This window comes from Enoplosus armatus, chromosome 12 (genome assembly GCF_043641665.1).
Source record: "Enoplosus armatus isolate fEnoArm2 chromosome 12, fEnoArm2.hap1, whole genome shotgun sequence".
In the NCBI taxonomy this organism is placed as follows: Eukaryota; Metazoa; Chordata; class Actinopteri; order Centrarchiformes; family Enoplosidae; genus Enoplosus; species Enoplosus armatus.
The window spans coordinates 15,923,660-15,942,955 of NC_092191.1; the positions used below are offsets into that span (position 1 = coordinate 15,923,660).

The 19,296-nt window shown below is 44.9% G+C and overlaps 1 protein-coding gene across 1 annotated transcript in view; it reads right to left on the bottom strand.

Annotated features, from left to right (window-relative positions):
* tacc2 (transforming, acidic coiled-coil containing protein 2) overlaps nucleotides 1-19,296 on the bottom strand; it is a 48,634-nt gene that overhangs the window by 18,279 nt on the left and 11,059 nt on the right. The window contains 8 exon segments of the mRNA XM_070916529.1: nucleotides 6,572-6,859; nucleotides 11,216-11,785; nucleotides 12,635-12,773; nucleotides 13,209-13,392; nucleotides 13,513-14,811; nucleotides 15,073-15,419; nucleotides 15,630-17,999; nucleotides 18,411-19,078. Coding sequence (XP_070772630.1) covers nucleotides 6,572-6,859; nucleotides 11,216-11,785; nucleotides 12,635-12,773; nucleotides 13,209-13,392; nucleotides 13,513-14,811; nucleotides 15,073-15,419; nucleotides 15,630-17,999; nucleotides 18,411-19,078 — 5,865 coding nt within the window.

The window sequence follows — 19,296 nt, forward strand, 5'->3', positions numbered from 1 at the left end:
ATATCTCTCCATTTTGATGACGAAATCGGATGCTAGGTTCATTCAGATTAGGAAAGACACAGCAAAGAGGGACAGAGTATCCTCCCAACCCCCCATGAATACAGACAACAACACAACCTGGATGCTCATTTTAGATTTCATAATAAAAATGAGAATGAAAAGAAATATAACTTCCCTTGAGCATGAACAGAAAGCGCTCCATTAGCTAACACTTAACACTTCCAGGTCAGAGCTCTACAGTGTTTTGATGTGTGAATGTTTTATATAGTGTAAGTGCTTTTGACTGTGTTACACAGTGAACTCAGTAAAAGCCTTATTAGTAAAGGTTGGGATGGTGGGTACAACGCGTCTGTTCTGCACACCTGTAGGAAAACAGCTACTAACTCAACCGCCCTGCAATAACAGCCTGTACTTGCTGCTGCTAATATTTTTATAAAAAAGTATTCAGTCCTCTGAGGTCTGAATTTAGTAGAGCTTTGAGATGAGATATATGCTATAAATCATTCATTTCTATATTACAGACAGCACATACACACATGCATTCACTTCCTTCATCCCTCTCCTCTGTTTCTCCCCAGATCTGTGTTCCCTTGTGCAGTAGTGTGTCTGAGATATAAATAAAACAAAGTGTGCAAAGTGGAGCGCACTCTCTCTCTCCCTCTCTAACTCTAACTCTCTCTGTCTCTCATCCCCTATTATTCCTGAGTTATCTTCTTCCACCCCCACACAGCGTGTTCTATTTCAACACCCTCACCAGCTCCTGCTCCCTACGCGGCAGTCGCGTCCTCCTTCCCACAGAACAAAACATCACCCCACCAGCCTCCTAGCGGCACCTACTGCACTCATTTCCTAATTCTGGTTCCCACGGGCTCCCCTGAAGCACTATGATGTTTCATCCATACATACTGTACTGTAGTCGAGGCACACTCATGCACATGTGCCTGTGCACATGCGCCAATTCTCTCATCTGTATTTACATCACAAAAGCAAACAATAACAAAGATGACGTGTTCAGTTGGTCGTATTGGATTTTACAGTCTGAAAAGGATTTATGGCAGTTTGCATGGAAAAACAAGTAAAGGAAAATCTAAAATGCATCAAAAACTGGAGGAAGGCAACAGAACACAATGTCTCACAGAGATCTTTGTCAGGCTTCATCCAGCAACAGTAAATAACAACACAAATGGCGAGTATTCCCGTATTATAACTCACAGGTGATTGCATTCTGCACCCACAATGAACATTTATGTTGCATGGGAGGCCAATATAAAGCCATGAATAAATAAAAACCTACATATAACAGCAAAGCAGAAGCAGGTGGAGCTGCTCTTCAGACCTTCAGGTTTTAAATAAAGAGATTTTCTGCTTTTTTATTAGCTTACTCACACCTCTGAACAGCTCCAGACAGAACACTGAGCAGGAATGCAGGTTAACTCAAACTCACATGTGTTCTTGAGAGGGACAGGGGGTCTGTCCTTGCTCCATGGACTCGTTGGCTCCCATCCTCAGCTAGCTCTGGCCCCCCTGCCCCCCCTGCCTGCTCCTGTGCTCCAGCCACCCTCCACATCCACCTGCTTCCCCCCCCAAAAAACGTCTCCTTTTGCTCTGATCCTTGCAGAGGAGACAGACAGCCTGTGTCAGAGGAGGTGAGCACCGGCTGAGCTTACTGTGCTGCAGTGCAGAGGATGAGCCAGTCCTGCTCGCATCAGGGCTCCTCACTTTATGCACAGCATCCCTGAGCCTCTGCTCTACAGACTGTTAATATTTCTGCCTCTCATCTGGTGGTAAAATGATGCAACACCAAGGGGGATAAAATCTCAGAGAGCAAAATGTCAAGAAGAGTATAATCCAAAACAAATAGGGTGGAACAACAATCCTGCTTTCTTGCCGTCTTGCAGGAGAGTCTGAGGTGGCTCCTCTCTGTTTGGTTGCTGATATCGCTGAGCTGTGTTGCTGCTCTCACTGCCTCCTCCCCCCTCTCTCCTCCACTCTCTCCCCTGACTCCAGCCTCCTGTGCCTTTAAAAAGACAAGCAGCTTTTTCTCGTCCGCTGCCGCGACTATGCAGGGGAGCCAAACAATAGCAGACCCCCAGAACCGCACTGATTAACAGGCGCTTTCTCTTTCACTCTGTCAGTCCCCTTCTCCCCCCCACCCACCCCCACAGTAACCGTACATCTCCACTTTGCCTTTCTCCTGCAAGGATCCCCCTCTCTCACCCAGTGAGAATGAAAATGTCATTTTTGTGCCTCCTTTTCACACAATGGAAGCTTCCAGCACAGCGCAGCCAACCAGAGTGATGCTTGAGGTAAACAATAGACTCTGAGAAACTAGTATGTGTGTGTATCATTCAACTCTGATCCTATTATATTCTCTTTCATTCAAGCCACCAGTAACTCCGTGCCAGCACACACTAACAAAACAGGCTCTATGAGCTCAAGAAAAGATCAAGATTCTTTTTTCAGTATCCAATAAGAAGTTAAACAAGAAACACTGACAACCCATTATGAGACTCAAAATATTAAAGATACACATATATATTTTAATTACAGAAGCTTAATCCAGAGGTGTCACTCCTTGCTAAAGGGACAAGGACATATGCTTCCTGACACACGAGCAACTGCACTTCTTAATGAATACAGTCTCTGTATTGAATCCCTGGGCAGCAGGCTGGGTTGGTGATCTAATTTACTGGCACTCTCATCAAACCTTGAACTGCATCAAAGACCGGAAGGGCAATAATGATATTCTGTCTAGTCCAGTCTTTTCTTTTAGACATCTGTGTGTGACAGACTCAGAGAATGTGTCCTGTGGGATGGAAATAAGAGCAGGAGCAGGTTCTGCAAATCTCCCATTGATTGTCAAGGAGCAATGGGGAAAGAGAGGCGTTGGAAATATGAGGAGAATAAATCTATTGTACACTCATGGGAAAGTGAGGAAAAGAGGACTCACTACAATAGCAACTACAGCCTGCAGCACTTGTAGTCTCACAAACTTGCTGTATGCAGGTTTCAGGTGTCGTACCTCTGCCTGCGTGGACTAAAAACATTGAATGAACTGAATGAAATGGGCAATCTCCAGTTCCACTGCACAATGTAGAACACAGAACCCAGTGTTCATGTGTGTTCACCTAACACCACATTTGAAAAGGGGAGTGTTTGCATGTAAACATGAAGTCCATTAACTGATGTCCACAAAGAATATAGATGCAATTCTAGTCTCGGTTGAGCCTGTTGGTCGATGTTTCACAGCCCGAGGGGACAAGTAAAAATACTGCCCACTCACAACTCCCAACATAGACCCCTGCTAAAGCAAATATATTGATTGCTACAGCCATCCAGACCCTCATACCAGTTCAAATATGTATCTAGGGCAGCAAAGCATGTGTGTGAAGTACAAGTTCCTATTCTATTGAATGACTGACATAAACATCCCCTCTGTGTTGCTGCTTTAAGAGCCTGGCCTTGCACTGCACTTTCAACCGTAGACTGAAGAAAATGAGGAAATAAAAAATTCAACAAACTCAGGCACTGGAAGATATGGCTGTGGCAGTTTTTTCTGAAAGATTCATAACGGCGCTCAAGAGGAATCAGGGTCACTATGATCCACATAGGTGCAGCCTGCAAGAGGGTTTGGATGTAAGTGTAAGTGTAAGTGCTTCTAAGCAGCTGTGATGGTGCAGAACAATTTCTGGTTTCACAGGTGTTGGTTAAAGCTTAGAGGGAAGGATGGCAAAACCTTTTTTATGTACTTAAGTAGAAAAAATATAACCCCTACATATCTGTGAAATGGGCTTTAGTTGTGTATAAAAACAGTTAAGTCAGAATTAAATATGATAAATGTGACTCAAGAAGAGGTCATTTTAATAGCTTGTTGTTGTTGTTGTTGTTGTTGTTGTTGTTAGCTGTCACTAAAACATAATGGGACAACCTTTGAAAGTGTTGAAAGGAAATCTGGATAGTACTGTCAAGTCAGTGTCAAGTTAAAATTTGTGGCTTATATAGGTATAGCCCGAGGCTCATATTAAAAAAGTAAAATAGAGATCCAAACAACCCTAAGCACGAAAAAATACAAACCTCAGGAAGAACCACAAAAGAGGCGATCCCCTTCTACATTAAATTATAGGTGCTGGACTAGTGGGTGATAATAAAATAGCAAATGAAAGAATCACTAACACAGCGTAGCAGAAACAAAACAGAAGGATTAATGAAAAATACAGTATAAAGATATAGAGTTTCTGATGAGCTCAACTGCTAATAACATACAATAGAACTGTTATAGATAGAACGTAGACTTTGCAGTAAAACATGATATTGCTGTTGCCATATTTTAAGTCAAACATCACTGATGACACAGTTATGACAAAGTGGGCCACTAACTCCAACTAACAAACTAACAAAGCAGCAAGTGTACATGCAATTCAAAGATGTGTGTTTGGAGAATCCTGGTTTTAGATATTTGTGATCTGCCCCTCTGATCCTCCTGCTGAATGGCTGCTTATCAGGCAGGGTAAGAGCCCGGAGCTTTGTTTCTCGTATGCCAAGAAAAGGCTGCACTGCTCCCATAAACAATCACTCGTGGGATCAATTTCCTGAGGCTGTGTCTACAAAACATCCACTCTCAGACTTCATCTGTCTGCATTTACAGTATATCAACAGATTTTGAGATTCTCAAAAGATTCTCAAGAGATTGTCTGGAGGCAAACAGGACAATCTGTAACATCCAATCAGAATACTCAATCCATGTTACTGGGCTGGTACGCCGCTCCTCTCCACTGCCACCTAACAGTCCTCTCAGGCATCATAAATAATATAACAACACTATAATGCAAGCCTAGCCTCCTCAAAATGCTGGTTTTGTCTGAGCAAGGGAGGCGTTTAGGAAGCCAAATAGTACCATAAGCAAATATGAAAGAAAACAATACAGTATTTTTTTAATTCATTGATGCATAGTTAGATACATGAGGGCTGGTGTGTCTCCCTGCATTATTTTCCTATGCCTGCAGCATTCAGACAGCAGAGTGCAGACACAAGCTGGCAAGACAACATGAACACTGGACTCTGTGAAGGGAAGACACCCTCTGCTGGTTGTAAATAATAGTGCATTGTGAAAGTGGCTGAGTCATTCCCTCTTATAAAATAAAATCTATGAAATAAATTGCAAAGCCACAAAAGATTGCAGAGGAATGTTAAGTATCATCAGTGAGGAAACTGTGCTGATAGTGAAATAATGAGGAGCATTAAAATGTAATCAGCAGCAGTGTTATGAATGAAAACCATTGTGCTGTGGGCTGAGTTTGTAGCACGTGAGTAGGGTGCTACACAAGAAGCTCAAATGGCAAGAAATCAGCCACAATACGTGAAGTGGTTATGATGGGCCAGGTTGTGCTAATTGTAAAAAGGCGTGGAAGTGCTCTACTTTATCCTGTAATGTCTAAAAGATTCGCATATAAACATTTTATCCACCATTAACAAGCCACAATTACACAGTATGCATTTGAGTTTCCATGACCACTGAGTTCATACATTAGCAAATCCTGTTTCCTATGAGTTCATGTGGTAGACGTGCATAGCAATGCTAATCTGTAATTTTATGAGGTGGTAAACTGGGGTTGCTGAAATAGTAGACGAGACAATACAGCAATAATGCTGCATATGATGTATCTGTCAGAATTATATTTCACAGTTCCTTACTGGCATAGTTACACATTAAAGCTTATTTGCCTTCTTGCCAACATTTAGATGAGAAGATTGATACCACTCTCATATTTGTATGTTAAATATGCATAGCCAGCAGCTGGTTAGCTTAGCATAGCACAAGACCGGAAACAGGGAGATACAGCTAGCCTGGTTCTGTTCAAAGGTAACAAAATCCACCTACCAGTACCCCTAAAGCTCACTAATTAACATGTTATATCTTCTTTGTTTGATCTGCACAAAAAAACAAAGTGTAAAAATGACAATTTGCCGTTTTACAGGGGATTATGTGCTGTACTATTTCTTGGCCGGGAACATTTGTCAGGCAACCAGTGGAGACTCCATGAAGTTACTGCACCCAGCCAAGTAATAGTCCAGCACATAGAGGTGCATTTTGTTAACTTTGGACAGAGCCAGGCCAGCTGTTTTTAACAGTTTCCAGTCTTAATGCTAAGGTAAGATAACCACCTGCCTGCCCCGGCTACATATTTACCATGTAAACGTGAGAATGGTATCGATCTTCTCATTCCTCTACATTTCCAATAGTTTCTCTCTCTATTCAGGAGCTCTGTGAATCAACATCTATGAGGTAATTCAGTGTGCCAGATGTCGATTTAATGCTATAATTTGACCTGAAAGGATAAGGACATGGCTACTTTTCGTCAAGCAGGCTAAAGGGACTAATGGCAGCACTGAACAAATCCACTGAAAGGTCTTACTAACGAAGCAGAGCAGAGGCACGAAAGAAAAGTGACACACATTCGCATCACATTTTTTAACACAACACATGATGAGTGCTTCATAAAGAACTTCACAGTGAAATGGAAAATGACCTAATGGACAGGTTCAGGACCAGTGACAGAGTTCATGTTCATACCTTAAAGGGGGATGGCAGGGTGCAGAAGCAGGGCAGTGGTCCTCACGGTGGTAAGCTGAAGGTACAGGAGGGGAGGCAGGGGCAGGAGGAGGAGGAGGAGGAAGTTGGGGAGATGCAGGTGGGGTTGGTAGAGCTTCAGGTGTGTGCCTCTCCGGGGGTGTGGGGGGAGGAGTGGGGAACTCTGTGGTGTCGTGGCGGTGGGCAGGCAGGAAGTGGAATTCAGAGGTGGGAGGTGGGGGAGAGGCAGGGGCACGGTCACCTCTCTCTGCCTGCTCAGCGAGGGAGGGCCTGCAGGGGAGGGAATACAAAACATCAACAGACAGACCGAAACAAGAAGGCCAAGTACGGCGATTCAGAAAGCCCTCTGAGGACACACTCCATTTTCGTCTATACAAATGAACCGTGACGGAAACTTACCTCAGAGCAGAGAAAGATGGAGCACTTTGCTCTGTGCAGTAAACCTAGCAGAGACTTGAAAAATAAAAAGCTCACTCCAACCATCCTAAGAGTGCTTTGTCATTTAAAGTACATGAAAGCGAAAATGTTGTCAGCCCCCTTATATGACGGTCCATGTTTCCTTTGCTTGCTCTACTTGCCCTCTGCAGTGAAGTAGCCAGGCTGAGGGTGTCTGGCTCTGTCATCACTGGCCACCTGGTGGAGTGGATTTGGCCCTGATCCAGGCCCGTCTTATCAGGAGTGGTAGGCTCTCTAATCTGACAGGCAATGCGATGGACGCCCATGCAGCTGTTCCCCACTTGGGGCAGGCCTCCTGTTTAGCTCTAAAAATACCTCAGTAGCCTCTTCTGCAGAATAGAGCTTCGCAATACCTCCATCAACTAAAGCACATTTACAGTACTCAGGCATCGAATCAACGGTCTGCTGAGCTGCACTTTCCAAACGTCTCTTCCAGCTCATTTCAGCCTGAAACTTAACTCTGTTCTTTCTCCAGTAAAGTCAGAACTTAATAACATTTAATGAGGGCGTGTGCTTTTCTTAAGGGCGTAGAAAGTTACAGTTTACATCTAACGCAGGTCTGGTTTCTATCATTCCATGACAAAAGTAAAGGATTTTCTAATTTGTTGCATGAAGAGGGAACATGGTACAATTCCATATATGAATTTTTTTTCTCTCATTATTCTCATTACAAATCCAGTCAGTGACTTACACCAGCAGGCCAAAGCTATACATATGTCAGCATCTGTGGCCAACTTGGCACATGCAGCCTGGAAATAGAAACAACCAAGTCACAACATAGTCTGAGCAAACTGTCATAAGACTCACTGCTGCCTCCAAAGATGGACACAAACCGCTATGGAGCAGATAGAAAAATACAGAGAAGAGACAATTGGCAGAAAATAAAATTACCCTGGACACCCTGGAAGTGTGGAGTATTTACTGGTTCAGTGGCTTTTATGTGGAGATAATGTCAGCTGACCCACTCAACCCAAGGTTAACAGCTGGAGCTTCTTCCAGATATAATGTGTGTGAACTAGCAGAGGCTTCATTACCATAACAGGATGAATGCAACAAGTTAGAGAGAGTACATGTGCTATTTTTCAGCAACACTTCATGTCTGTGTAGTTTTACTGTTGGCATTAACCTGGAGGCGGTCCAAAACAGTTTTTTATTGTTGTTAATTCAGCAGTGTGCAGGGCGTTACTCAAAGGCAACTTTCTAGAGAGAGCCAATCCAGATGTTACAAGGCCAGTCCAGGGACACATAGTAATCATCTTCTATCACAGTCCAGATAACGTACCTGATTCTCTAACCTCATGTTCATGACTGAGTATTAAGTAAACAAAAGTGACTTTGCTTGTACTGTATTCAAGCCACAGACACACACATTTAGTGTAATCTACGGGAAACAGCTGGACGCAAAAGACAGCAAGTCCAGGCAGAGTGTTTAATAATAAACAGAGAGTCGTAAACAAAACCAGCTGAGGGTACTAAGAAAAGTGTTTTTTTTAATGCTGTAATGATGGGAGCACCATTTCTATCCTGCAGCCAGCAGTTAGCTCATACGGTCCTGACACACACACACACGCACACACACACACACTCACGTACGACTCATTCAAGAACAAATTGTATATATTACAAACACCTAATAAACAAATACTCCACAAATTCTATTCTGCCACCACTGAGATTAAATCCTCATTTAAAGGCAGTTTAGTATGGTTGAATAAATGACAGATATTATCCTTTTCACTTTTGCCAGCAAAGTCATATGAACCTACAATCACCATGGCAACTAGTCTATTTACGGTACAATGTGGGCTATAGCACATCCTACTTCCTTTTTACTCTGAAAACATGGATGAGAAATATCCTACATACCAGGATAAACAGTCACAGTCATCCCCACAGTTTTATGAGTACAACCGGCTTTACAGATTGTTTTTATCAAAACTAGTTGTATAACATATGTCATACAGCAAGTCGGTCAGTGTCCACTTTTGGTCATTTGTGGTCATTTTAAAAGTCTACCATGACAACAAACTTTATGGAAACTAGTTAGTAGCAGTTATAAGTTTTACTACTTCTGAGATTTCTCAGCAGCCTCTACATCCAGTAGGGGAGGGGAGCTCAACATGCTCTAACCTGTAACATTTTTTACAAGTACAACATTCATTTCGCAACTTTGTTCCTTCTTTTGCGCCTTCTGTCCCTTCGTCTTTCTATTCATCCCTCCCCTCCGCCCATCTGGTGAGGTCAGCAGAGACAGAGCGTAATTAGCACTAGTTACCTACTGACCATCTGCTGCATCCACCTGGAGGGACTTAAACACAAACACCTACTGTAGACACACACACACAGAAAAAAAATAGGGCAGCTACTTCTTGTCAACTCACCCAGATTTCAGCCACGGAGGAATCCATCCCACAACTTCACAGCCGACTACAGTAAGTGATGGAAAAGACTTCTGCTGAGTGGCTGCTGCACTCCAAAACACCAGAGCCAGTAATTGTACGTCCCAGTCCTTCTCTCCTGCGTCTGTGACTCTGAATGACTCTGAATGACTCTGTCATACACACTTACGTCGAAGCACATGCTTCAAGTGTTTCTCTGAACTCTGGCTTTTGTTCCACTCTGTCTGGTCTGTGCAAAAGACTTCAGTGGGGCTGTGTGCCTGCCCAAATTCCTCCCACTACAAGCTTCAGTTCACAAAGCCGCACAGACAGAGCGGGACTGACAGCTAGGACAGCCTCTGGGGGCGGGGAAACAGCCACATGTACACACACACACACACACACACCATCGACCATGCAGTCACATTTCTGTCTCTGGCACACGTATGCAAGTGTAACTTTATCCATTGATGAAACCTGCAGTGGAAATAGCAGCGTCACTCCTCTCTCCTACTCTGAACAAACCTTTATGTCTCCAACAGCAGTGATGGGACAAGTGTTGTGACTGACAGGCAGCAAGTGCTACTCTGGCATGTGGGATGGCTCCGGGCATGCAGCAAACGGCAGGAGAGAGTCAGAAGAGAGTGACAAATAAGAGAGATAACTGAGGAAGCTGAGAAAAGCTAAAGCTATGTGAAAAGAAGTCAGCAGCAATGATTTAACGTAATCAAAATATCCCAAAAGACATTCATCACATAGTAAATAAACTGGACAAACTTTCCCAATACATACTTAGATGCACAATGAACACTCTAGTGACATATGAAGTTTTTCAGTAAAAGACATACATGGAAAGTTAGTCTAGCTGGAGCTGTTAAAATGCTTAAATAAATACTGACTGCCCACATGGAGGTCAAAATGAACGACACACTGGTTTACTATGTGTATTTAACTTAGTCAGGACTTTTAACAACATAAAGGGTTCACTGCCATTACATCAACCAGTACAAATCTGTGAGACTCCTTCTCATTCGTCCAATCAGACAATGTTAAACCGCTGCAGACAGCAACAACCTACCAGACGCCCTCGAGGTGTCTGAAAGCCAAACAAAGCCACCAAAGGGACCCTCAGAGCGCATGGAAATCCATTTTAAACGTGTGACAGGCAGAGCTGCTGAGCTGAACAGCACATGTCCCCAAGAGATTCCCCCTTTTTGCAAATAAGTTAGCTGCAATAAAATGTCTCTGATACATCACTGTAATGGAAAAGTTTTAGGGTCTAATAGGTCATATACAAATCATTCTGAAGTCTGGTTTCCATGTTGGAAAAACAGTCAACCACAAAATTACCAGTCTCCCCTTAAACCTGTTGTTCTTAATGGTAAAAGGCTCTAATCCTTAAATTTTAGTCGATTGAGGATTAAAAGGACATGTTTTCTTTTTTATCCAGACTGTGACTGATCTCTGAAGGAGAACAGTCCCTTGGCAGCAGCCTTATAGTGAAACATTTCATCACGGTTTATTCAAACTGAGAAAGTAGACTTTCACTGGAAACTGTAGCCATCAATTCATAACCTTGGCCACATGACACAGACAATAACAATGATCTGTCATGTACATAAAATAGCAAAAGTTGTGGGACAATGACAGAAAGTTGATCTTGTCAGTGTTTCAACACACAGATCATGGTCATGAAAAACACAATTAAAAAAAGTGATTTTCAGATGTAAAGATTAACCAATCAAAAGTGTAATTGATTATGTATTCATCTTATGATTTATAAGACACTTACTCGCTGCCCTGTAGATCCTCAGCAGGATCCTGGGCTGTTTTTGTCACTGCAGGTTCCTCAGCTGGCACTTTAAATGGATCAGGTGGGATCTCCTCAGGTTTCTCCTCTGGCAGCTCGCTGATCAGCTTCTTCTCTGGTTCTGGGAGCTCTGTTGTCGTCTTTGTTGGTTCTGTTTCTTCATTCTTTGTTGGTTCTGGGAAATGTACTGTGCTTTTTGTTGGTTTGAGGAGCTCAGCTGTCTCCTCTACTGTTTCTGAAGGAGTTTCTGGCTCCCTGTTTGGCTCTGGAGGCTCTTCTTCTTTCTTGGTTGGTTCTGAGAGCTCTAATTTCTCTGTTTCTTCTGGGAGCTCTACTTTTGTGATCTGTGTTGGTTCTGGGAGCTCTGCGGTCTGCTGTGTTGGTTCAGGAAGATCCACTGGCTTTTTCACAAGAGGTGAGAGGTGGGGGATCTCTATTGTCCTCTCTGCTGCTTGCTCCGGTGGTGGGATCTCCTCCTGTCTCAGAAGAGCAGTTATCTCCTCAGTCGGAGTAAGAAACTCTAGTTGAGGAGACTCCAGAGATGGGAGGGGTCTAGAAAAACAATGCAAGAGAAGAGGGGGTTGGGGGATTTGTTGTTTAGTTTACAGCACATGCCCAAGGAATGACTGACAAATGACAAATGTGTGTGTTTGTGTGGGTACGGGGGTTTATGTCCCTACAAGAGTGTGTGCGTGTGAGTGTTTGTTTGGGTGCAGAGGTACTGTAGGTGCGTGTGTGTGTGTGTGTGTTTGTGTTGTTGCACTGTGTTTGTGTGAGAAAAGCCTCATTCTTGCCCTGGAGAGCAGGGCCGATGTCACAGCTGATGTCATCCTTTGAATATAAAGGGCTGCATTACTTCCATTAGACTTCAACAGGCACAGTCATCTGACCCGAGCTCGAGTCAATACAAAGTGCAGCTCTGTGTTTACCTCCTCATTCATATTCATTGTCGAACTGCTCTCTGCAATATCACTCCAAACAAGTCCTGAACATGGTGTTACTGGAATGCTAAGTAAAAAAACTGCAAAAATCAATGAATATTAAACAACTGAGAACAGATTTACAACCCACGGAAAATATTAATACAAATGAACATATCCATCTACCCAATTCATAATTCTTTAGTCGTGGTTCTGATTGTTGTGGCTGGTGATACAAACCAAAAGCAGACTATGTGCCTTTCTCCTTTTGTCTCTGTGATGTACGTGAGCAGATGATATGTGACAGGATGCTAACATGCTACTTTGTGTAACACATAAGCAGGAGCCCATGATGACCTCCACTGACCCATGTAGGCACAAGGCATTTATTTGCCATGAACATAGTGAAGTTTCATGTGTATGCTCGTCTAATCTCCGGATATTTCTCATTTCAAACACACACACATGCTCTTGTGTTTACCTTGAGGTCTCCACTGTGTTCTCTGGTTTACTGTGAGAATGGGATGCAGCTTCTTTTAGAGCTTGTATCCAGTTTGTATCTGGTTCTCGGGCTACAAGTTCAGGAGCTGACGCGACGGCTGCCTCCGTGTTCACGGACACTTGTTCAACAGGAGAGATGCAGGCAGGAGCTTTTTCAAGTGATCTTTCTTTAAACTGGGAAGCAGCAACAATGGGGTTTACCACAATGTCATCTTGGGGCTTTGGCAACTGATCATGTGACTTCTCTGACTGGGTGGGGGCTGCAAGAGGGGTCGATGAAAAACCTTCCGGGCACTTTGACAAAACAACAGATGGGGCTCTGATAACATCAGAAATTTTTTTATCTCTTATATCATTTTCATTTTCTGTTGCCATTGAAAGACCAATGCTACCCTCAGAGTGAGAAACAGCAGTCTCGGTGCTGCTGTGTGGCACCCCTCTTTCACAGAGGTCTGACACCTTAATTGATCCCGAGCCACCGTCTTTAGCACTCCCAGTTAGATTTACGACCCCCTGTTTTTCTGTTGCTTCATTGTTGATCGTTTTTATCTCACTTTGTCCCTTCCCCTGGCTGCTAGCTTTCTCTTCTTCCAAAGCTGCTTTATCTTCCTTTGTGATCTCCTCTACATCAGGGCCTTTTATGGGTATTTGTGCTACTGGGCTGCTTTGTGTGGCTGAGGTTATATTGGAGCTTTTTAGCTCAAGAGGCTCACACACCGTATCCTGAATTTCACACTTCTCAGTTTCACTACTGTTGCTTTTCACAGCCATGGCAGCACTGAAATCCTTTTCCACAGTTTCTGGTTGCCCAACAGGATCTGGCAGAGTACTGAATATTTTTGTATGAATTTCTTCAGCCTGGTCTGCACTTGGAATAACTTCCGTATGAATGTCATGACTATCTGTGCTGACCTTTGCCGAAACAGAGATTTGTAAAGGGAAAGTCTCATGTTCCCGTGATGCAGACTCAACAGATACAGCAGTGTTCTTTGAGGTCTCAGGTTTTCCAAGTTGGTCTTGACAGTCAGCTGACACATTGCTTTTTTGCTGACCTTTACCACCAAGATCACTCACAAACTCAGTGTCTGCCATTAAATCTGCATCTGACCCAACTACCCCTAACCTGGGGCTTATCTTCTCATCCATCCCCTGTCTGGCCTCACTTATTTGAGAGCAAGCTGTTACTATCCCCATGTCAGCTGAGGCATTTCTCTCAGCAGCCCTTCCACTCTCATTTAAATCACTGGCAAGGTGAGACGGCACATAAACCCTGTCAACCCCTGGTGCAGCTTGTGCTCCCTCTCCCTCGCCTCTCTCTAGACCCGTCACTCGTTCATTGCCACTGCTGTCATCACCTGTCAACTCATCCCTGCTTCCTGACTGACACAAACTCCAAACAGAGCCGTCTCCTTCCCTTGCTACCCTTTTTACCCCTGGAACCAGTGCTTGGGTCTGGCTGACCTGACTGTTAGTCTTTTCTCCCCCCTCTAAACAGCCACCTGACAATTCCTCTGTGGGATGTCTGGATCCCAGACGCTGCTGCTGCTGTTGCTCTTGCTCCTGTTGCTGAGCAAAACAGTTTTCATCTGGTGTGGACTGTGATTGGCCAAGAGCTGCACTCAAATCTGGTGCCGTGTCCCTGTCAGAGCTGCGTTCCAGTGTTGCTGTCGGAGTTTGGCGCAAACTCTGGTCATAAACAGTCTGAGCTTCACTACCAAACTCTGCCTCAGCACTTAGCATGTCCTCAGATGACCCTGTAGGTTTGTCGGGAGATAAGGAAGGAGTCTGTGTCTGGCTTTTACATGCAATGCCACTCTTCCTTTCTCCTTCCTCCTCTATGTCCCTTCTTGGTGACTCAGTCTTTTGTACTTGCTGTTTATGTGGTGGCTGCAGGTCTCCAATTTCCTCTTTATCTGGCCCATTACTCTGTTGTGATGTTGTGCCTGTCTGTCCTGTCTGCAGCTTCCTGCTGTCTGCTGTTTCCTTTTGATTATCCATTGTTGCCTCTTCAACTTGTTTCTTTTCCTCTTCAAACAGCATGGCGCTCTGTTCTCCCATTTTGTGTTTCTCTGTCACATTGTCTTGTTTAATGACATCATAAGCCTCCTTGGAAGGCAGGTCAGAGCTGAGCGGGCAGCTGACATTAATGAGGTCATCCTTAAAGGATTCTTTACAAATAACAGGTTTAATGCCAGTAGAGTCTGGTTCAGTGTGAGATAGGGAAATTACATTATCAGATTCACCCTTTGCCAGTACACCCACTGCAACAGGAGGCTGAGTAGGAAGAGAAAGATTTTGCTCTTGTGAAAATGAAATATTTACATTATTAATCGCAGAATTCTCAAGTCCCACGACAGACTCCATAGCATGATTTCTATTCACCAGTTTCAGACAACACTCATTGGCTTTAACACTGACATCTCCGTGCTCCAGATCCTGGGCTAAAGAGATTTGTGTCATATCTCCACTCTTGTTGCCATCCATTTCTCCAGAGACTTTGGTGCTGTCACCATCAGCACCACCAGCACTGCAGTTATCTGTCTGCTCAGAAACAGAGATATCACAGTCAGTAATGAACTCCAAGTGACTCAACATTGGGCCAGGAGGCCGCAGCACAACAGTAGGATTACTGGCACATTGCTCGATAACAGCAAATGACTGGTCAGAGGCTGTCACTTCCGAAGGAGCTGATTCATCCTTTATTGGATCAGCAAAGTGAATTGTGGACTTTGGCCCTTCGCTAACCTTCGTGGGATCTGTGGTAACTAGTCCACGAGGAGGTGTTTGAGTGGGATCACTAGGCTTTGTCTGAAGAGAGGCTGCGCAGGTCAAGGTTACAGTTTCAGGCTTTGAACTGGGGTCAAGGTCAGTAGAGAGCTGCCCAACAGGTAACTCAGTGGGGACATCACTTAAAGGCTTGCAGTTAACATCATCAGCTGGAAGCACAAAACTTGTGGAGAGAGGATATGGGTTACCTTCTTTTTCTTCAAGAATCACAGTCGCATCACTTTTTAAAGGTGATTTCTGAGGCTGGCCAATCTGGACGGGGCCTTGAGACTCAGCATGTAACTTATCTATCTCTTTCTCCTTTGGCAAACACAGATTTACAGCACCCGTCTCTGTTTCCACCTCTACTTGATTTGTCATCTTCACCTCTGTTAGATGACCAGCCTCAGAGATGGCACTTCCTGCTGTTTGTGAAAGGTTAAAACATTCTTCATTACCAGTGTGAGTCTTCTCCGTGGGACGTGGAAGCTGTTTTGAGCTCTCGGCCACTGACTGTAAATCGACAGTGTTTGTCTCCAAGTTATTGTTAACTGATTGATCTATGTTAATGTTCTCCTTGGTATCTTTTGTCTCCATATCTCCTTTATCCAACTGGGCAGCTCTCTGTGGCTTTGTTAAGTCAGCTGAGCTCCGTATTGCCGATTCATCCTTGGTAGGAGCTGCGTTTGTGGGGATTTCAATCTTCCTCGAGCTGAGGAAGTCTGGGAAGGTGTAGCTGACCTCAACAACAGGATGATGCAAACTCTCATGTACAGTCAGCGGAGGCAAAGACGCGCAGTCTGACACCGACATGTTCCTGAGATCCACAGAGGAACTGCCCTCTTGTTTCACAGTGTCCGCAAAGTGAACTCTGTAATTGCGTCCACTGCTGTCACACGTGTACAAGCCCACTCCAGACATAGCAGGGCCACCAGTATTGCTCTGGGCTTGGACTTGGAACTCAGCTGTACTTTCCACTGCTCTGGCTTCTGCTTTGCTACTTTCAGGCTGGACCTGTTGATTGTTGCTCTCTTGACGCTCCACTAGGATTTGTTGTGAAGTAGTCAAAGGCTGAGGTGAAATTAAAGGCAGGAAGACTTGGCTGTAGTTTCTCTCTGTCTCTGTGATGGATGACTCCTCACAAGTGTGTCCGAAAGACAGCGCTTCCCCTGAAATCAAATTCTGCTTGAGATCATCCCTTACCCCTCCGTTTGTATTGCTGGAGCTCTGTTCAGGGTGAGTGGGGGGAGGTGAAATTGCTGCACCATGCTGCTCCTGGCAGGGGTGAGAGAGACGGTCCTTTTCAGTGCAGATGCTCTCTATGATGTTAGCAAACGGCTCACTCCAGCTCTGAGACTTCAGCTGTGACTCGGCAACATCGGTGGGCGGACACGTCTCAGTCTCGGCTGATGACACCCCGCTAGCAGAGCCTTCTGGCTGGCTGAATGAACTGTGCTCTCTAGCCAGCCCTCCTTTCTCTCCCACGTCCTCTCCTCCTCCTCCTCCTCCTCCTCCTCCTCCCACTCCTGCTCCCTCCAATCCCGCAGCACTGTGATCCTGACAATCAGGACCAGTTAGTAGCCCAAGGGGAGAAGTATTGATATAGGCTTCTAACCGGAGTGGCTCCTTTTCTCTGTCTCCCTCTTCAGCTGGTGAGCTCTCTGTGTCTGCACTGCGAACGGTTGCCTCTCTCGGTCCCTTCATTTCAGTCTCAGCCGAGTTGTGTGGCATTTTGCTGCTGCAGCTTTCCTCAGATGCAGCCTGTCCCTCTTTGGCTAAGAATGCAAGTGAGCATTTTCTCTGTGAATAGATTAACGTGAGCTGAGGACTGCTGTCCAGGAGTCCTTCTTTCTCTCCGTCGGCAGAGCTGAGGCACTTTACTATTCCTCCCAAATCTTTCTCTCCTACTGCTTTTCCACTATCTACGATTGCTACAGTAGCTACTCTCTCCAGTGAATCACGCCTCGTGCTTTCTCCCTCTCCCTTGCTTTCTATCACTTCTGGCATCGTGGGTGTTGTCAGTGGCAACGCAGCAACCACCACTAAAGCCTCTTCAAGGGCACTCTCCTCGCCACTCTCTCCCACACAAGTTCGGCTGTTGGAGAGTGGGCTCCGATTCTCCTGTGTGAGTATCACTGCTTCTGAGGTAACTATAGCCTCCCGTGTTTGTACATCTGATCTCTTATCAGGAGAAGCAGTTGGATTGATAACTGTGGTTTGGACATGCATCAGGGGTGTATTTTGGTTGTCGATGACAACTCCGGTTGCATGTTGCTCCCGCTGTGGGCCTTCATCTGAGCAGTGATTCATCCCACATGGGGCATCTGTAAGGTTGTGGTTATCTGACTGATGAGGCCTCTGTGAAAGAGCCTGGCTGGATGCAGGTGAAGAGGCTGAGTCAGTAAGATGATCCTGCCTGCTATGAGAGGATGATAGTAGGGGGCTGGGGCTGGGCTTTCCCCCGGGACTCAGCTGTTGCTTGTAGACAAACCCATTATCAGGCTGTTCCCCACAAATCACAGTCCGAGTGTCTGCCTGTGAGACTGATTCTACATTTGCCGTTGAATCTGAGTGATTTCCTGCATTTACAAGTGACACAGCCAGTAAATCATTTTCAGGTTGTACCGCTGTCTTTGTTTTCTGTTCAGTCTCTGCATTCGTCTCCACCTTTTTCTTTCTCCTTTGTTTCTTTTTTTCTTTCTTCTTTGCCTTTTTGTCCTGCTCAGCCATCCATTGGTCTGTTTTTGACTCCTGATCCTCCTCAGTGTGACTGTTTGCTCCTGTGTGTGTCTCTGACTGCATCTCTGATGTTGCATCTTTATCCTTTAAATGGAGATTACTGCATTCAGATGTTTCAATAACTGAATCACATTTCTCTCCAGTTTCCCCTATACAAACATTAATACTGGGCTCATCACTATAATTTTCTTTCTTCATGTCTACCGTCTTTGTTATTGCCTCTGTGCCTTCTACTCTAATCACTATGCTACGGTCTAGGGTGCCATTTTCCTGAGCGGCTGCATTAGAATCAACATGTTCCTCTCTTGGATCGTCTCTCTGCTGCTCAGTGAATGCAACATCTTTTGGGGTTTCACTAAATGAATCTGTTGCCATTTCTAATTGTGTATGCGGGGGTGTTTCCTTCTGCTCATCTGTGTCTGTTTCTTTTTCTGGCTTAATGTCTGGACATTTATCCAGGCTCTGTGTTGATTTTATTTTACTCTCCATCTCTATTACCCCAGCACTATTCTCAGTGCCCAGTATGTAATTCCTGAAACTAAACACAACTGTATCCTTCTGACTGTTTGCTGCCTCACTGTTTCCGTGTGTACTCTTGTTTCCATGGCCCCCGTTGCTATGTCCTGGCTGGAATACGATTGGAGGCAGTGGCGATGACTCATTGGACTTATTAACCATCACTTCTCCAGTTTTCTTCCCCACATCATAAACCGTCTCAGGCGTGGTGCTGGGGGGCTCTGTGGAATTAAGTATGCCCAGTGAGGCCATTTGCTCCTCACATTCCTGGAAGGCCTCTTGGAGTTCCCGGTCTAGGAGCAAGGATGGGGGAGGGGTCAGGGGTCGGACGTCCGGGTAAGATGTGGCAGCGGGCCGAGGTGACGGCTGGGAATCTGTGAGAACTGGGTCGCTGTCATGAGGCCTGAGACAAGGGTAGGGTGACAGAGTTAAGAGTCTGAACTGGCAGGCAGACAGCTGGTCATTCCACGATGCCACAGAGCGTTTGCTATCGGAAGAGCGCAAGCCCATGCTCAGACACTGCACTGCGATATGCACACACAACTGTACTCAGGATGCCTAGCCTGTTAATGAACATGCAGGTCTGTTCATACACGCCACCACGTAGTCGGACATTACACT